This window comes from Amblyomma maculatum, chromosome 4 (genome assembly GCF_055883805.1).
Source record: "Amblyomma maculatum isolate TAMU_Amacu chromosome 4, ASM5588380v1, whole genome shotgun sequence".
Classification (NCBI taxonomy): Eukaryota; Metazoa; Arthropoda; class Arachnida; order Ixodida; family Ixodidae; genus Amblyomma; species Amblyomma maculatum.
The window spans coordinates 195586759-195599617 of record NC_139347.1 but is presented as its reverse complement, the minus strand read 5'-3'; the positions used below and the strand labels follow the sequence as shown (position 1 = coordinate 195599617).

The 12859-nt window shown below is 48.9% G+C and overlaps 1 protein-coding gene across 1 annotated transcript in view; it reads right to left on the bottom strand.

Annotated features, from left to right (window-relative positions):
- Window positions 1–678: 678 nt before the first annotated feature.
- The window catches only part of LOC146193945 (sodium-dependent noradrenaline transporter-like), a 132436-nt gene continuing 120255 nt past the window's right edge, over window positions 679–12859 (bottom strand). The window contains exon 13 of the mRNA XM_084602901.1: window positions 679–1442. Coding sequence (XP_084459027.1) covers window positions 1257–1442 — 186 coding nt within the window. The 3' untranslated portion in view covers window positions 679–1256. The remainder of the gene's footprint in view (window positions 1443–12859) is intronic.

Genomic DNA, 12859 nt, shown 5'->3' with positions numbered 1-12859 from the left:
CAGACTCGGGCGTAACAGCACTGACACGGTGGCAAAGGGGGCCAGAACGTCCTCAATGTATGATACCTATATGACTTGCCTAGTTGCTGAAGACGAGCAGAGAGTATTCTTGACCAGTTCTGAAGGACCAGCAAGAGGAAGAAAATTTTCTTGAGCTGGTCCGTGAAAGTAGGCCAGTCAGCGATGTCGTAATGATTAAGAAAGCAGGTTTTCGCAGTGTCGGCTATGTAAAAGACGACATTCTGCAGTTTGTGAGGGTTATTCAAGCGGTTAAACGCACTGACCATGTTGTTGTCGAGCCAGTCGCCGACATCTTCACCGCGAAGGCCGGCAAAGATCTGGGCATCGCGTTGGCGGCTGGTGAAGGTCCAAGCAGAGGGAGCCGCAGTAGAAGCTGCAGACGCCGATGGGTGAGCGATCGAGCCCCGTTGCACTCATTCATAGTAGAGGGCCGTTGATACAAGCGAAGAACTTAACGGAGCTTCAGGGAAGACGGTAGGGGGTCTAATGCGAGAGGTTATGTATACGAATTGCTCTTCCACCACTTGTAAGACACCGCTTCAACAAACGCCTGTACGTCTAGGACAACTTGGCCCACAGCGCGAGATGCTCCGAGCAGCAGCGAGCGATGACAATGAGGATCGGTCTATACAGGTAAAAGAGGTGAACGTTCGCTCAGTGCGCTCACAGTGTGAACATGTATTCTCAATATTTATTTCGTAACCTATCAGGAGACACGCTATTCTCACTAAATTTATTAAAATGTTTGTTCTCCAAAAAATGGGCCATCACAAAAGCTCTCAATGTCATCTGGTACTGAAATCAAACAGTGATTGCTTGAAAATTTTACTGATTCAAACAATGACTATTATGGCCATAGGGTCGAGCGCAGAAATCTCGGTCGAGGCTTCACTGGTGATGCTCTCTGTAGGTACAGCATCAAGGACAGCCAGGCCGCACAGCTCATTAATGATCCTGAATTATGCCGCTTATAGAAAAAAGCGAGCGGATAGGGAGTGTTTCACGTATAAGTAAATTAAAATAATAAGAATTTAAAACGATATAATCAGCACGTTAAAACAGGCGTACACGCGTAAGCATACCTGCTACGAAAGGGAGTTTACAACATTCAGTTCATAGAAAACAATGAGAGTTTTCAGTTCTTAGAGCTCGGAACAGTCACATTTCACAGGTGTTGTTAGGCCTTATATATCTGCCAGGTCTCTTGTGCAGCCACACTATTGTTGCTCTGGCGTTCAGTGCGTTGTGCCCGTGACCTCGGTGGGGACACCAAGAGAAGCGCTGGTGCCCGTGCCCATCTTGCTCTTGGCGTCCATGGAGGGAAGTGCGTTGTGCTTCGCCATGTAGTCCTGGTAGCGCACAAGGATTTCAGGGTCCGCGGGGCCGTAGTTTACTTCGGGTTCCATGGCCGCGTAGATATCCTGCAAACATAATCGCTATTGTGTTTCTGTTTCGCGTGGCGTTGACAGCTGCCCTAGCGAGCTCCGTCGTACTTGACTCTTACGGCGACGATAGAAATAAGGCCGATCTGTACCAGCACAGCATAGGGTAATGCCATAATCTAGATTTCGCTTCTAATAACCAGGAGAATAACTCTGAGACGGAGCGCATTTGAAAGTACTCGCTGAATATGACATGCAGCTTACTGGTATCGTTAAAGAGGAAAGCAAATGACAACTGAATCTTACCGGCACTTAACTGGGGCTGAAAGGTGAAGGCTAAAGGAGAGGGTTATACCTCTCGGGGTCCCAAAGTGTCCCCCCAATTAAATCCTAGACAACTATTCCACAGAACCGCAGCGCAACGTACACAAACACGTGGAAGAAACACAACGCAGGTGCGCGTGTTTGTGTACGTTGTGCCTCAGTTCTGTATACTATGCAGCAACAACTCGCCCCTCAAGCTGTTATTACGAGACAACTATTCCCTCCCTCTTTCCAACAGTGCTCGCTGTGACAAGGATCAGACAATAGCAATAAATTAAGAAAAACAGAAGCATGGCCGAATGCTTATCACTTTGATTTCAAGGCGAAAACTAGCAGCGAACTCAGCGCCTTGCTGGAGCGGAGCTGCCTCTACCGTGGAGCTGCCTCCACGCAAACTTTCCTTGCCGCATTGGTACGAATGTAACCAGGCACAACTCTGTGCTCCGGCCGTCTTCCACAATCTGTCCCATCGATCGCCTCTTGACACCTTCAGTCTTGCTGTCTGGGGAACGGCTGCTATTATCCATAGCATAGTCGGATAGTCGCAGTAAGTGACCCGGCTACGCAGGACACCGCAGGCCTGAGACGCAGAGCTGTACTCAGTTTCGTTTCTGCCGATCCGTTACGCTGGCCCATGCATTGCACGTGCCGTTCCTGTTTTCGCGGCACTCTACATGCTGCCTACTAAGATAGCAGTAATTTCAAAAGGAATTAATGATAAAATATATTGCTATAATGTAATTTATTACATTACTAACTTACGAGTTCAGAAAAGTGGCTCACTACTTTACAAATAAACAGAAAAGTTATTAAAAACAGTAATTGTATTACCGCATTGAATTACTGTCATGCCTGGCTTAGGGTAACAAATTGGATTCCCAGGGATGTCAAGCGTAGCAGGGCGGCAGAAAGTTAGGTGGCCGGTTTAAGTTAGGAAGATTCCAGGGATGAAGTAAGTGCAGCTAGCACATGACCGGACTAATTGAGAAGTATAAAAAAGATATTTGCCCTGGAGGGGGTACAGTCCGGCTGATAATGATGTATATGAGCTGGCAGAAATTGCTCCAGCCACAGTACAGATTGGCAGATGGATGCGCTTGGTGGGTTAATGTGCAAAAAGGACATCCTCATGTTCCCCATTCTCTCTATATAAAAAAAGGCCGTGTTCCGTTACAACACCGTCGATCCAACGCTTGTTGATTATAGCACAGGCGCTGAAAATTCAGTACGCAGGAGGAGCCAGCCTGACCAAGGGTCCAGAAAATGCATTGTCCCCCCCCCCCCCCCTCGAAAAAAAGGAAACACAAAAGGGGAGAGTCTTCCAAGCTGTCGTTGGCGCATTGCCACTGGAAGTAAAGCCGAGTGTACGCTTGCTTGGTTTGTGTTTTGTTTACCTTCGTCGAAGGAGAGTAGCATCTGTTCGTGTCGCGAGACAAACACTCAAAACGAAGCGCTCTCGCGTGATGTATCAGACGGGCCCCAGCGGACGAAATCTTCTCCAGATCGAAAACGAATAGCGGCTTTCTTTAGTTCCTTTTTGAGGTTACTTTACAACACACACACACACACACACACACACACACACACACACACACACACACACACACACACACACACACACACACACACACACACACACACACACACACACACACACACACACACACACACACACACACACACACACACACACACACACACACACACACACACACACACACACACACACACACACACACACACACACACACACACACACACACACACACACACACACACACACACACACACACACACACACACACACACACACACACACACACACACACACACACACACACACACACACACACACACACACACACACACACACACACACACACACACACACACACACACACACACTGTGTGCATGCGTGTTGGGAAAGGCACAAAACCGGCCGAAAGAAGATCCGTTCTGATGCAGTGACGCTGTTGGAAAGCAGACCTTTCCCGGATTTTTCACTGCTTCACGTGAGAAGTGAACATCCGCGCCCACCGCATGTGCTGTAGCTTCACTCGTTCTCGATCAGTGGCGCCTGCATGCAAGCGCAGCAAGCCCATAGTATAACACAAAGAAGGCCCATGCCGCTGGGTGCTTCCAGGCGGACAAAACGCGGTCAGCCCATGTTATAGACTAACGTAGGAATTGAGATCAGCCTTGGAGTGACAGTTACACCTGGCATGATTTTGGTTATTGCGAAAGTGTCACTTCGCGAGATAAATAATGAAAATGGTAGGTTATCGTGAAGCTTCGAACTTTGTCCTTTGGGATGACTCTGACATGGGGTAATCGAAGGTGACACCGCTGGGCACTGATTAAGGAATGGCTTGTTTGTCACATGTTAAGGAGTTGGTAGGCACTGACAACTCGGTCTTCCGCATTGAGATCGGGTTGTGAGGTCAGCCTTCCTGTACTTTTAGAGCTGGAGTCAGACGCGCTACCCTTAGCCCAAGCAAGCACGTTCATACGGCTTGGTTAGAGCGGGACTTCATATCCACGGCAGATATTGCTACTTGGGCAACCGAAATCGAGGTCCTCCTCACGGGCTTGCGTTTGGCAGGTGGTAGCCGTCAGGGTAGATGACCTGGTAAAGATTGCTCTGTGGTTCCCGTGATGTTACTCGTTAGTTGTTTGAAGTTATTAGCCCTTGTGTTTGCTTACATTTAACGTATGGTTGACGTTAGGAGTGAAATTTGCGACATGTGAATTAATCTAATTACTGCTCGGATGAGCCGGGCAAATTCGGCCTTCTTCGAAGTGGAAGCGAGCCTCTTCCGCGGCTGCTATCGGAGGCTGAGATAGGCCACGCCAAGTGAACAGCGGGCGCGAAGACAATAACATGACATGACAACATCATTGACGTATACCAGCTGTCAAGCTAAACTACGTCAATATAGCGCTTTTCACATTATATTAAGTTTAACCATGTTAAAAGGGCTCTAAAGAGCTAGCGATACAGTTCTCATATGCCTAGTATGTGAAAGGATGTCGATGTAAGATAACCTTCCCACAAGAATTTTTGAAATGCGGCATTTGGAAGCAGAGTTATTTGCAATTAAAATTTGAATATCTGTGCCTTTGAGGCTTTCCTCCTCCTTTCAACTTCTTAGCCCGCACAAAGGCTGCCCCTCCTCCATGGGCCTCGCGCACTGACAAGTCACAACTGACGCATTTTCGATTTTACTTTTTTTGCTTAGCGCCGCACTCCACAACTTCCGTTTTGGCGCGCTTGCAGGCCGATGCGCCGCCGGGGCATCTCGTCGTCTGCTTCATCGTCATCGCCCTTCGGCGCAACTCGATACTTTTCATCCCTGGCCTTGACCTCACCCTCGAATTTGTGTTACGTCGTGTGCGCGACGGGTGCAGGACAGCTCTGGGCTGGACTGCCCACACTCTGTTCGCGAAGGCAGTTATCGAAGCATTGAATTGTCGTCTTCACGGGACATGAGCGGGGGGTTGTTACAGTGTGCAGTTCCTGGCTGGGAAGGTATTGCTAGTGAAGTCAGGGAAACCATTCAGCATAAAGTGCCTCAAGACGCCAACCTCCGGAAAGAGTGGCTACAGCTCATCGGATAGCCAGCATTGGTGAAGAAAGCGTTTTTTTACGTTTGTTAACGGCATTTCTCTCCCGATGCGTATAACGTTTACTCGGATGTGGTTCGCGATTTGATGATCTCAAAGGAAGGAGCGTGAAGGAGCGGTGCCAACGTTGTTTCTTCCAACACTACCGGTATGCATAAAATGAAAAGATTGCGATAAAATTAGGTTTTGACGCGTTATCACAACAGAGTGTGCATAAGCGGGATTTGTCATGATCCCTGTGAATTACACTGTTCAAAATAAACCAGTGGCGAGATTGGGATGGGATTTTGATATTTTTTATTCTTACGCTAGTCGCCACACGCACCAATGCACTCATATAAGCCGTATACTATCGTCGTCGGGGTTCAGTACCAGATTCTTTAAAAGCGCGTACTTATGGGGGTCGAGTCCAATCTCGGCACTCATTCGTCGAAGTCGCGTTTCGAGCTCGGGGTCCATAATATCCTTGCCGCATCGCAGCAAGGGTATGAAATGACTCGAAATTAAGAATCGAGATTGCAGAGAGCGGTCTTCCGTGCGTTGCGGAAGGAAACTCTCTCCTGCACCTCGCTCCAACCTTGAAACCTTCTTGTTTAGGCTCCTCTTGCATTTGACTTTATGCGATGCCCCTCCGTGAAAGATAACGATCGACACTAAAGAAAAAAAAAAGAAAAGGGATGAGGAGGAGGGGACTGCGTAGTTGTGCGCTGTGGTGTAGTTTGTCAGGCACGGTTCGACGTCAGCTGACAGCGGGAAAGCGGAGAACGCGCGCGCCGACAGGAAGTAGACAAACGCTGTTCGGTGCCCAGTTATGATCACAGCATGACGCACGCCCTGCAGCTTTTACGCCATTCGGTGTTTGTACAGCGCGCAACCTGAAATGTCACGCGGATGGAGCCGGAGTCAAGTTCACCAACCGACGCGGTTAGGAAAGAAACACGTGAAAACAGAGATGGGCGGTTGATGAAGGAACGAAGCAGGAGGGGGGGGTCCCGAATGAAACTTTGCCACTCGCGAGACCTCGCTTAGTTGCTCAAAATTGTACCTCTTAATCCCTAAGCGATCGGCTGCTGATCGGAAGTGTAAGTGTTGGTTGACAGCAGTTATGCACAGCTACATTTTTCTTGTGGAAGGGGAGAGAGGGGGAGATAATCTGACAAACCAGCGCGCGCAAATGCAGCAGTGCAACGAGTAACACAGTTCGGCGCAATGTTACAAGTGGCTGACAAATGCACATTTATTTTTGTCCCAACTTTTCCAGGAACAGCAGGTGCAGATCATCAGCCAGCTGGGTGGAATGGAAGTGGACCTCGCAGGAACTGGGTGTTGCGACTCCCCCGGCTACAGCGCCAAGTAAGGCACGTACAGCGTTGTCATTCAGACTGACCATATCCTACAGTGCGAACAGGTAAGAATAGGAGAGCTAAGACAATGCTGCGATACGAAAATTGGCAAGCAGCAATTCATAATAACTGCGTGCAGTTAGCTACAGTGCCCAATAGCACGATAATGGGGAAGGAAGGCCTGGCCTCAACTTAACGAGTCCCAGTGTAGTCTTTAACAGGTGCCAATTTCTGCGTAGTATTAAGAGAAATTATTTTCAACCTCACCAAGAGTGCCCTTGGCAAGTGCTGCTTGCATGTCAATACATAAAAAGAATCAAATTCATCATTAAACAATAAAACCAATAGAATTACAAAACGTTTCTTGGTTGCAAACCATTGGGGAAGAGGTACATTTGCTGAAATATATTATTATGTATTAAGTTTTTAATTTAATCTGTCCACAGACCGCTACACAGCTATCCGGACATATTGCAAAAACAGCAAATTGCACATACAGCACTACTTTTATTCCTGACACATTGTTAAAGATGCATGTAGTTGCTTGCTTTAATAATTAGTACAAACAGATGGTCATAACACTGTTCTGCACTGGATTTAAGAAGTTAAAAGCTGCGATCAGGTTGAAGAAATGTGAAGGTATAAAACCATGGATGCAGACAATCACAAGCAATGTTTACTATGTTGCTGCCTTGCGACAGGGTGATGGTGACCTAATCATCAGTATGTGGTGCAGCCTATTGAACCACATATGCGATAAGCATGATGGCCATGATTGACCATACAGCAAATTTCTGCATGAGCTCCTTGCAAATAGGCATTGGATCAGCAGAGGTAATTTGTTTTGTATAGTTTTTTTTGGTAAAGGTTTCACTTAGATGTTGTTTGGCAGGTGTACGGCCCACATTTGTGGCATTTGTCAAAAAAAGGATAAATTTTAGGGATAGATAATGCTAATAAAACTCCACGGAAAAAACTTTCTTCACATCCGCACATAACAGCAAGTTCACATATGACATAGCCGAAAAACCCATAATGAAGTGAAGAAACAACATAATGTGAATGTGAGTGTTGAGACTGCAAGATATTTTAATACTGAGGCAGCTTGGTTGTACCTGCCAGCATGGAACACAAATACAAGGGAATTTTCAATACTGTCCAATGCTGACAATATTAAAGAAGACAAAGTGCAGCATGTTTGCTCGACAACATCTCTCAGATTTTTTTTCTCAGTAAAATAGTAGTACAAGACCTGGGGTCGTATGAATATGATGCTAAAACTGTTTTCAGCTGCAATTTGCAGCAGCTGTAAGCAGGTCAGCATCCACGCTTGACTAGAATACACACCAACACTGCAGCTCATCAGCCAAATATATATATATATATATATATATATATATATATATATATATATATATATATATATATATATATACATTGTAGTGTGGTAATCTTCGTCTTCATAGCCACTGCCATGCATCGCGTGCTGGAGCGCTCGAGGACGAAGAAGTTGGTCGCTGCCTTGCTGATTCGCCACGCCTGACGCTCTGCTGCGAGTTCTTCCTGAGCGACTATATCCATCTGGGCTCACTGAATAAACACACCACTACAATTGGTGGAGGTGCGAGTGCGTTCCCATCCACCCTGGAACTCAGACGCCGCACATTGACCTCTGCTTCCACCATGCCGGACGAGATTATCTCGACATCGCCGCCGATACCAACCACGATATTGTGTTCTGGCGTTATACGGCAGCGTGATCCATGCCTCTTCAGTGGCACGGCTGACCAAGACGTCAACGACTGGTTGTCGGCGTATGAACGTGTCAGCAGTTACAACAGATGGGACGACACTATCAAGCTAAGTAACGTAATCTTTTACCTGACCGACGTGGCGAACCTCTGGTTTCGCAACCATAAGGCAGACCTGCCATCTTTATCTGCATTTAAGAAGAATTTTGCGGAAGTGTTTGGCCGTCCTGCAGTTCGCAAGCTCCGAGCAGAACAACGCTTGCGTGAGCGCACTGAGCATGCCGAAGAGTCATTCACAAGTTATATAGAGGACATCGTTGACCTGTGCAAACGTGTCGACCCATTAATGTCCGAAGCGGATAAGATCGGACACATCTTGAAAGGTATCTCCGAGGATGCGTGTCAGATGCTCTGGGTGAAAAATCCTGCCACCATCAGTGACGTGATTAAACGTTGCCAGAGCTACGACGAGCTTCGAAAGCAGCGCGCTTCTACCCGGCGGTCCGGTGTTAGAGGCGACACCATCTCTACACTAGCACTGGGTGGTTCTACTTTATCATAGGACAGCCCTTTGATTCAACAGATCGAAGCCTTCGTTCGCGAAGAGGTCGCCCGCCAACTATCCCTGGTGCCTCAATTACAAGACACTGGTCGCCTTGTTCCTGACATGGCTCCATCCTTGGCCCCTACCATACGGCGTGTCGTGCAAGACCATATCGCTGATGTCCTTCCGCCCAGCCCCGTGCTCCGGCCCAGCCCAGTGCAGGCACAAGTAACGGCACCATTGACGTACGCCCAAATTACAGCCAGGCCGCTAATGCCAACCGCACCTGTTTCTTACCAGGCCGCCCCTTTCAACCATCCTTCGCCTTTTCCTTGGTCTGCGTTCCATGTCCCTATTCCAAGGGTACGCCAACGCCCTACGGACCCTTGACGTATCGCGGACAACCGACCAATCTGCTACTATTGCGGGCTGCCGGGCCATGTAGCCCGTCTTTGCCGCCAACGCTTTCCATCTTCTTGCCCCTGACACCTGGAACTACTCGTACGACACCGACCAGCCCTCGCCGAGACCTCTACCCGGTTTCGACTTCGTTTATCGGGACAATCAAATGTATAGCTCTCGCCGATCATCTTCCCCTTGTCGCCGTTCACCATCCCCGCTTCCCCGACGTTTTACCGGCGCTGTTGAGGGAAACTAACAGTCGCAGTTCCCGGGGCAAGAACTGCGCTTGGTTCGAACTCTTCAAGTACTCCGTCTTCTTCCGCTAACGTAACACAAGTGTTCGTCGACGGTGTCGCAATACTTGCTCTTGTTGACATGGGCGCTGCCGTATCCGTCACAAGTGAATCTCTTTGCCGTCGTCTTCGCAAGGTGACCACCGCACTACCCGACGTTTCGCTTCGCACCGCTTCATCCCAGCGCATTCATCCCTAAGCAGTGCGCACGGCCCGTGTTCTCATCGAAGACGTCTTATACACCATCGGGTTTATTGTACTGGCTCACTGCTCACACGACATTATCCTGGGCGACCAGTTCCTTTCCACTCATCGTGCCGTTATTGACTGCGCCCGCCCGGAAGTTGCTTTTTTTCCTGTGTGTGATACTGTCTTGTTTGACGTCCCTACTCGGTCTGCAAAACTCCTTGTCGCCAATGACACAGACATACCTCCATTTCTGCTGCCCTGGTTCCACTCTCCTGTGAAAGTGTTACTACTTCGACTGTCTTCTTCACACCGTTCGATGCCGCTTCACGCCATCCGTGCCTTCTGCTTCCTTTTCCTGTTCTCAAGTTCGAAGAAGGTCTTAGTGCACAGTATGTATCGAATCCATTTTCGTACCCATCCGTCCTGCTACGCGGCGAGTGTCTCGGTCGTATTGAAGAACTTGATCTGGCGCGTGTAAATACTCTTCCTGTCACGCCTACTTCATTAAATGGTAATGTTCTCAGCTCTTGCGATATAGCGACCGCTTCGACACTACCCGATGTTCTTCAGCAAGCTATTGACGCAGATCTTCCACCCGCGCAGCGCGATCAACTCTCTGCCCTTCTACGGAGCTTCACTTATGCCTTCGACCTTCCTCACACTGCTCTGGGTCGCACGTCTGTCGTTACGCACACAATCGACACTGGTACAAACGCACGTTTACGACAGCGTCCTTATCGCGTGTCGGCCTCTGAGCGCCAAGTCATTGCTGATAACGTGGACGATATGCTTCGCCGGGGCGTCATACAGCCATCAAACAGTCCATGGGCTTCTCCGGTTGTTATTGTCACCATGAAAGATGGCTCCATCCGGTTTTGCGTCGATTACCGTAAGCTAAACAAGATCACGCGCAAAGACGTCTATCCTGTGCCACGAATCGGCGACGCCTTGGACATGTTTACAGGGAGCCGAGGACTTATCCTCTTTGGATTTGCGCTCTGGCTACTGGCAAGTGCCGATGGCTGACGATGACCGCTCGAAAACAACTTTTATAACACCTGATGGCTTATACGAGTTCAACGTTATGCCTTTTGGCCTTTGCAATGCTCTGGCTACTTTCGAGCGCCTGATGGACACTGTTCTTCGTGGACTCAAGTGGCAGACCTGTCGTTGTTATCTGGAGGACATCATTGTTCTTTCTACTGACTTTTCTTCCCGACCCCACCATATTTCGCGCAGTTGCAGAGTTTCCAAAGCCAACCTCCCTGAAGCAGCTCCAGAGCTTTATCGGCCTCTGCTCCTACTTTCGATGTTTCATCTTGAACTTCGCCTCTATCATCGCTCCTCTGACCCGGCTCCTTGCCGCAGCTCCGATCTTTCAGCCTGGACTCGTGGCCTGCAATAAAGCCTTCGACACTTTACGCCGCCTTTTGGTTTCGCCTCCCATTCATTCTACGCCACTTTGATCCGACTGCGCCTACGGAGATTCACACTGACACCAGCGGTATTGGGCTTGATGCCGTCTTTACTCGACGTAAGCCTGGTTTCAGCGAGTATGTTGTGTTATACGCCAGCCGAACATTGACGAAAGCAGAGTGTAATTATTCAGTTACAGAAAGAGAATGTTTGGTCATTGTTTGGGTCATCGGAAAATTTCGTCCCTATGTGCATGGCCGACTGTTTATGTCGTGACAGATCACCACGTTTGTGCTGGTCGCCTTGCTCGCTGGGCTCTTCGTCTCCAGGTGTATGGCATTCATATCATTCATCGATCAGGTCTGAAACATACGGACGCGGATGCTCTTTCCCGCTCGCCATTGCCTAGTGATACCTCGTCTGACCACGTCTGTGCTTACGATTTGTCGACTCTTTCCACTATCGACATGGTTACCGAGCAGCGGAATGACCCGTGGATCAGAGCACGTTTGCATTTTCTTTCAAGTCCTACTCCCAATCATTTATCCAAAGCGCTCGTCCGGCAAGCCCACCACTTCTCCATTCGTGACGGTCTTCTCTATCGCCGCAATTATTTGCTTGATGGACGGAAGTGGCTTCTAGTCATCCCGCGTCATCTCCGCGCCGACATTTGTGCTGCGTACCATGGTGACTCACAGTGTGCCCACGGTGGCGTATTGAAAACCTATATGCGCCTACGCCTGCGAGTTTATTGGTGTGGAATGTACCGCTTTGTGCGACATTTTGTCCGCGCTTGCGAATCTTGTCAACGCCGAAAAACTCCACAGAAGTCCCCTGTTTCGTTGCAGCCGTTACCCTGCCCTGCTCGTCCGTTTGACCGCGTTGGCATAGATCTCTATGGCCCTCTTCCTACTACTTCCGCTGAAAACCGGTGGATTATCGTGGCAGTAGACCATCTTACTCGCTACACTGAAACATCACCGTTACCCTCTGCCTCCGCAAGAGACGTTGCTTTGTTCCTTCTGAACAACATGATTATTCTCCACGGGACTCTGAAGGAACTTCTCAGTGACCGCGGGCGCGTTTGCTTGTTCGAAGCTCTTGAGGCCCTACTGAAAGACTGCCGCATCGTTTACTGCACCGCAACTTCTTACCATCCTCAGACGAATGGCCTGACCGAGCGCTTCAACCGTACTCTGAAAGAAATGCTGGCCATGTATGTCAACGACGCTCATTCCAACTGGGACCAAGTTCTTCCCTTCATAACCTACGCGTACAATACTGCGATACAGACCACCACTGGATTCTCTCCCTTTTTTCTATACGGGCGCGAGCCAACCTGTACAATGGACGCGCTCTTTTCCTATCGCCCTGATGTCTCTGAATCGACGCCACTCTCGGACGCCGCTCAGTACGCAGAAGAATGCCGTCAGCTCGCCCGTTCGCTAACAACGGAAAATCAGTAGCAACAAAAACACCACCGCGACACCGGTGAGCCATCTACATATGCACCTAACTGCCTGGTGTGGCTCTGGGTCCCTGCCACAACCACCTGCCTTTCAAAGAAGC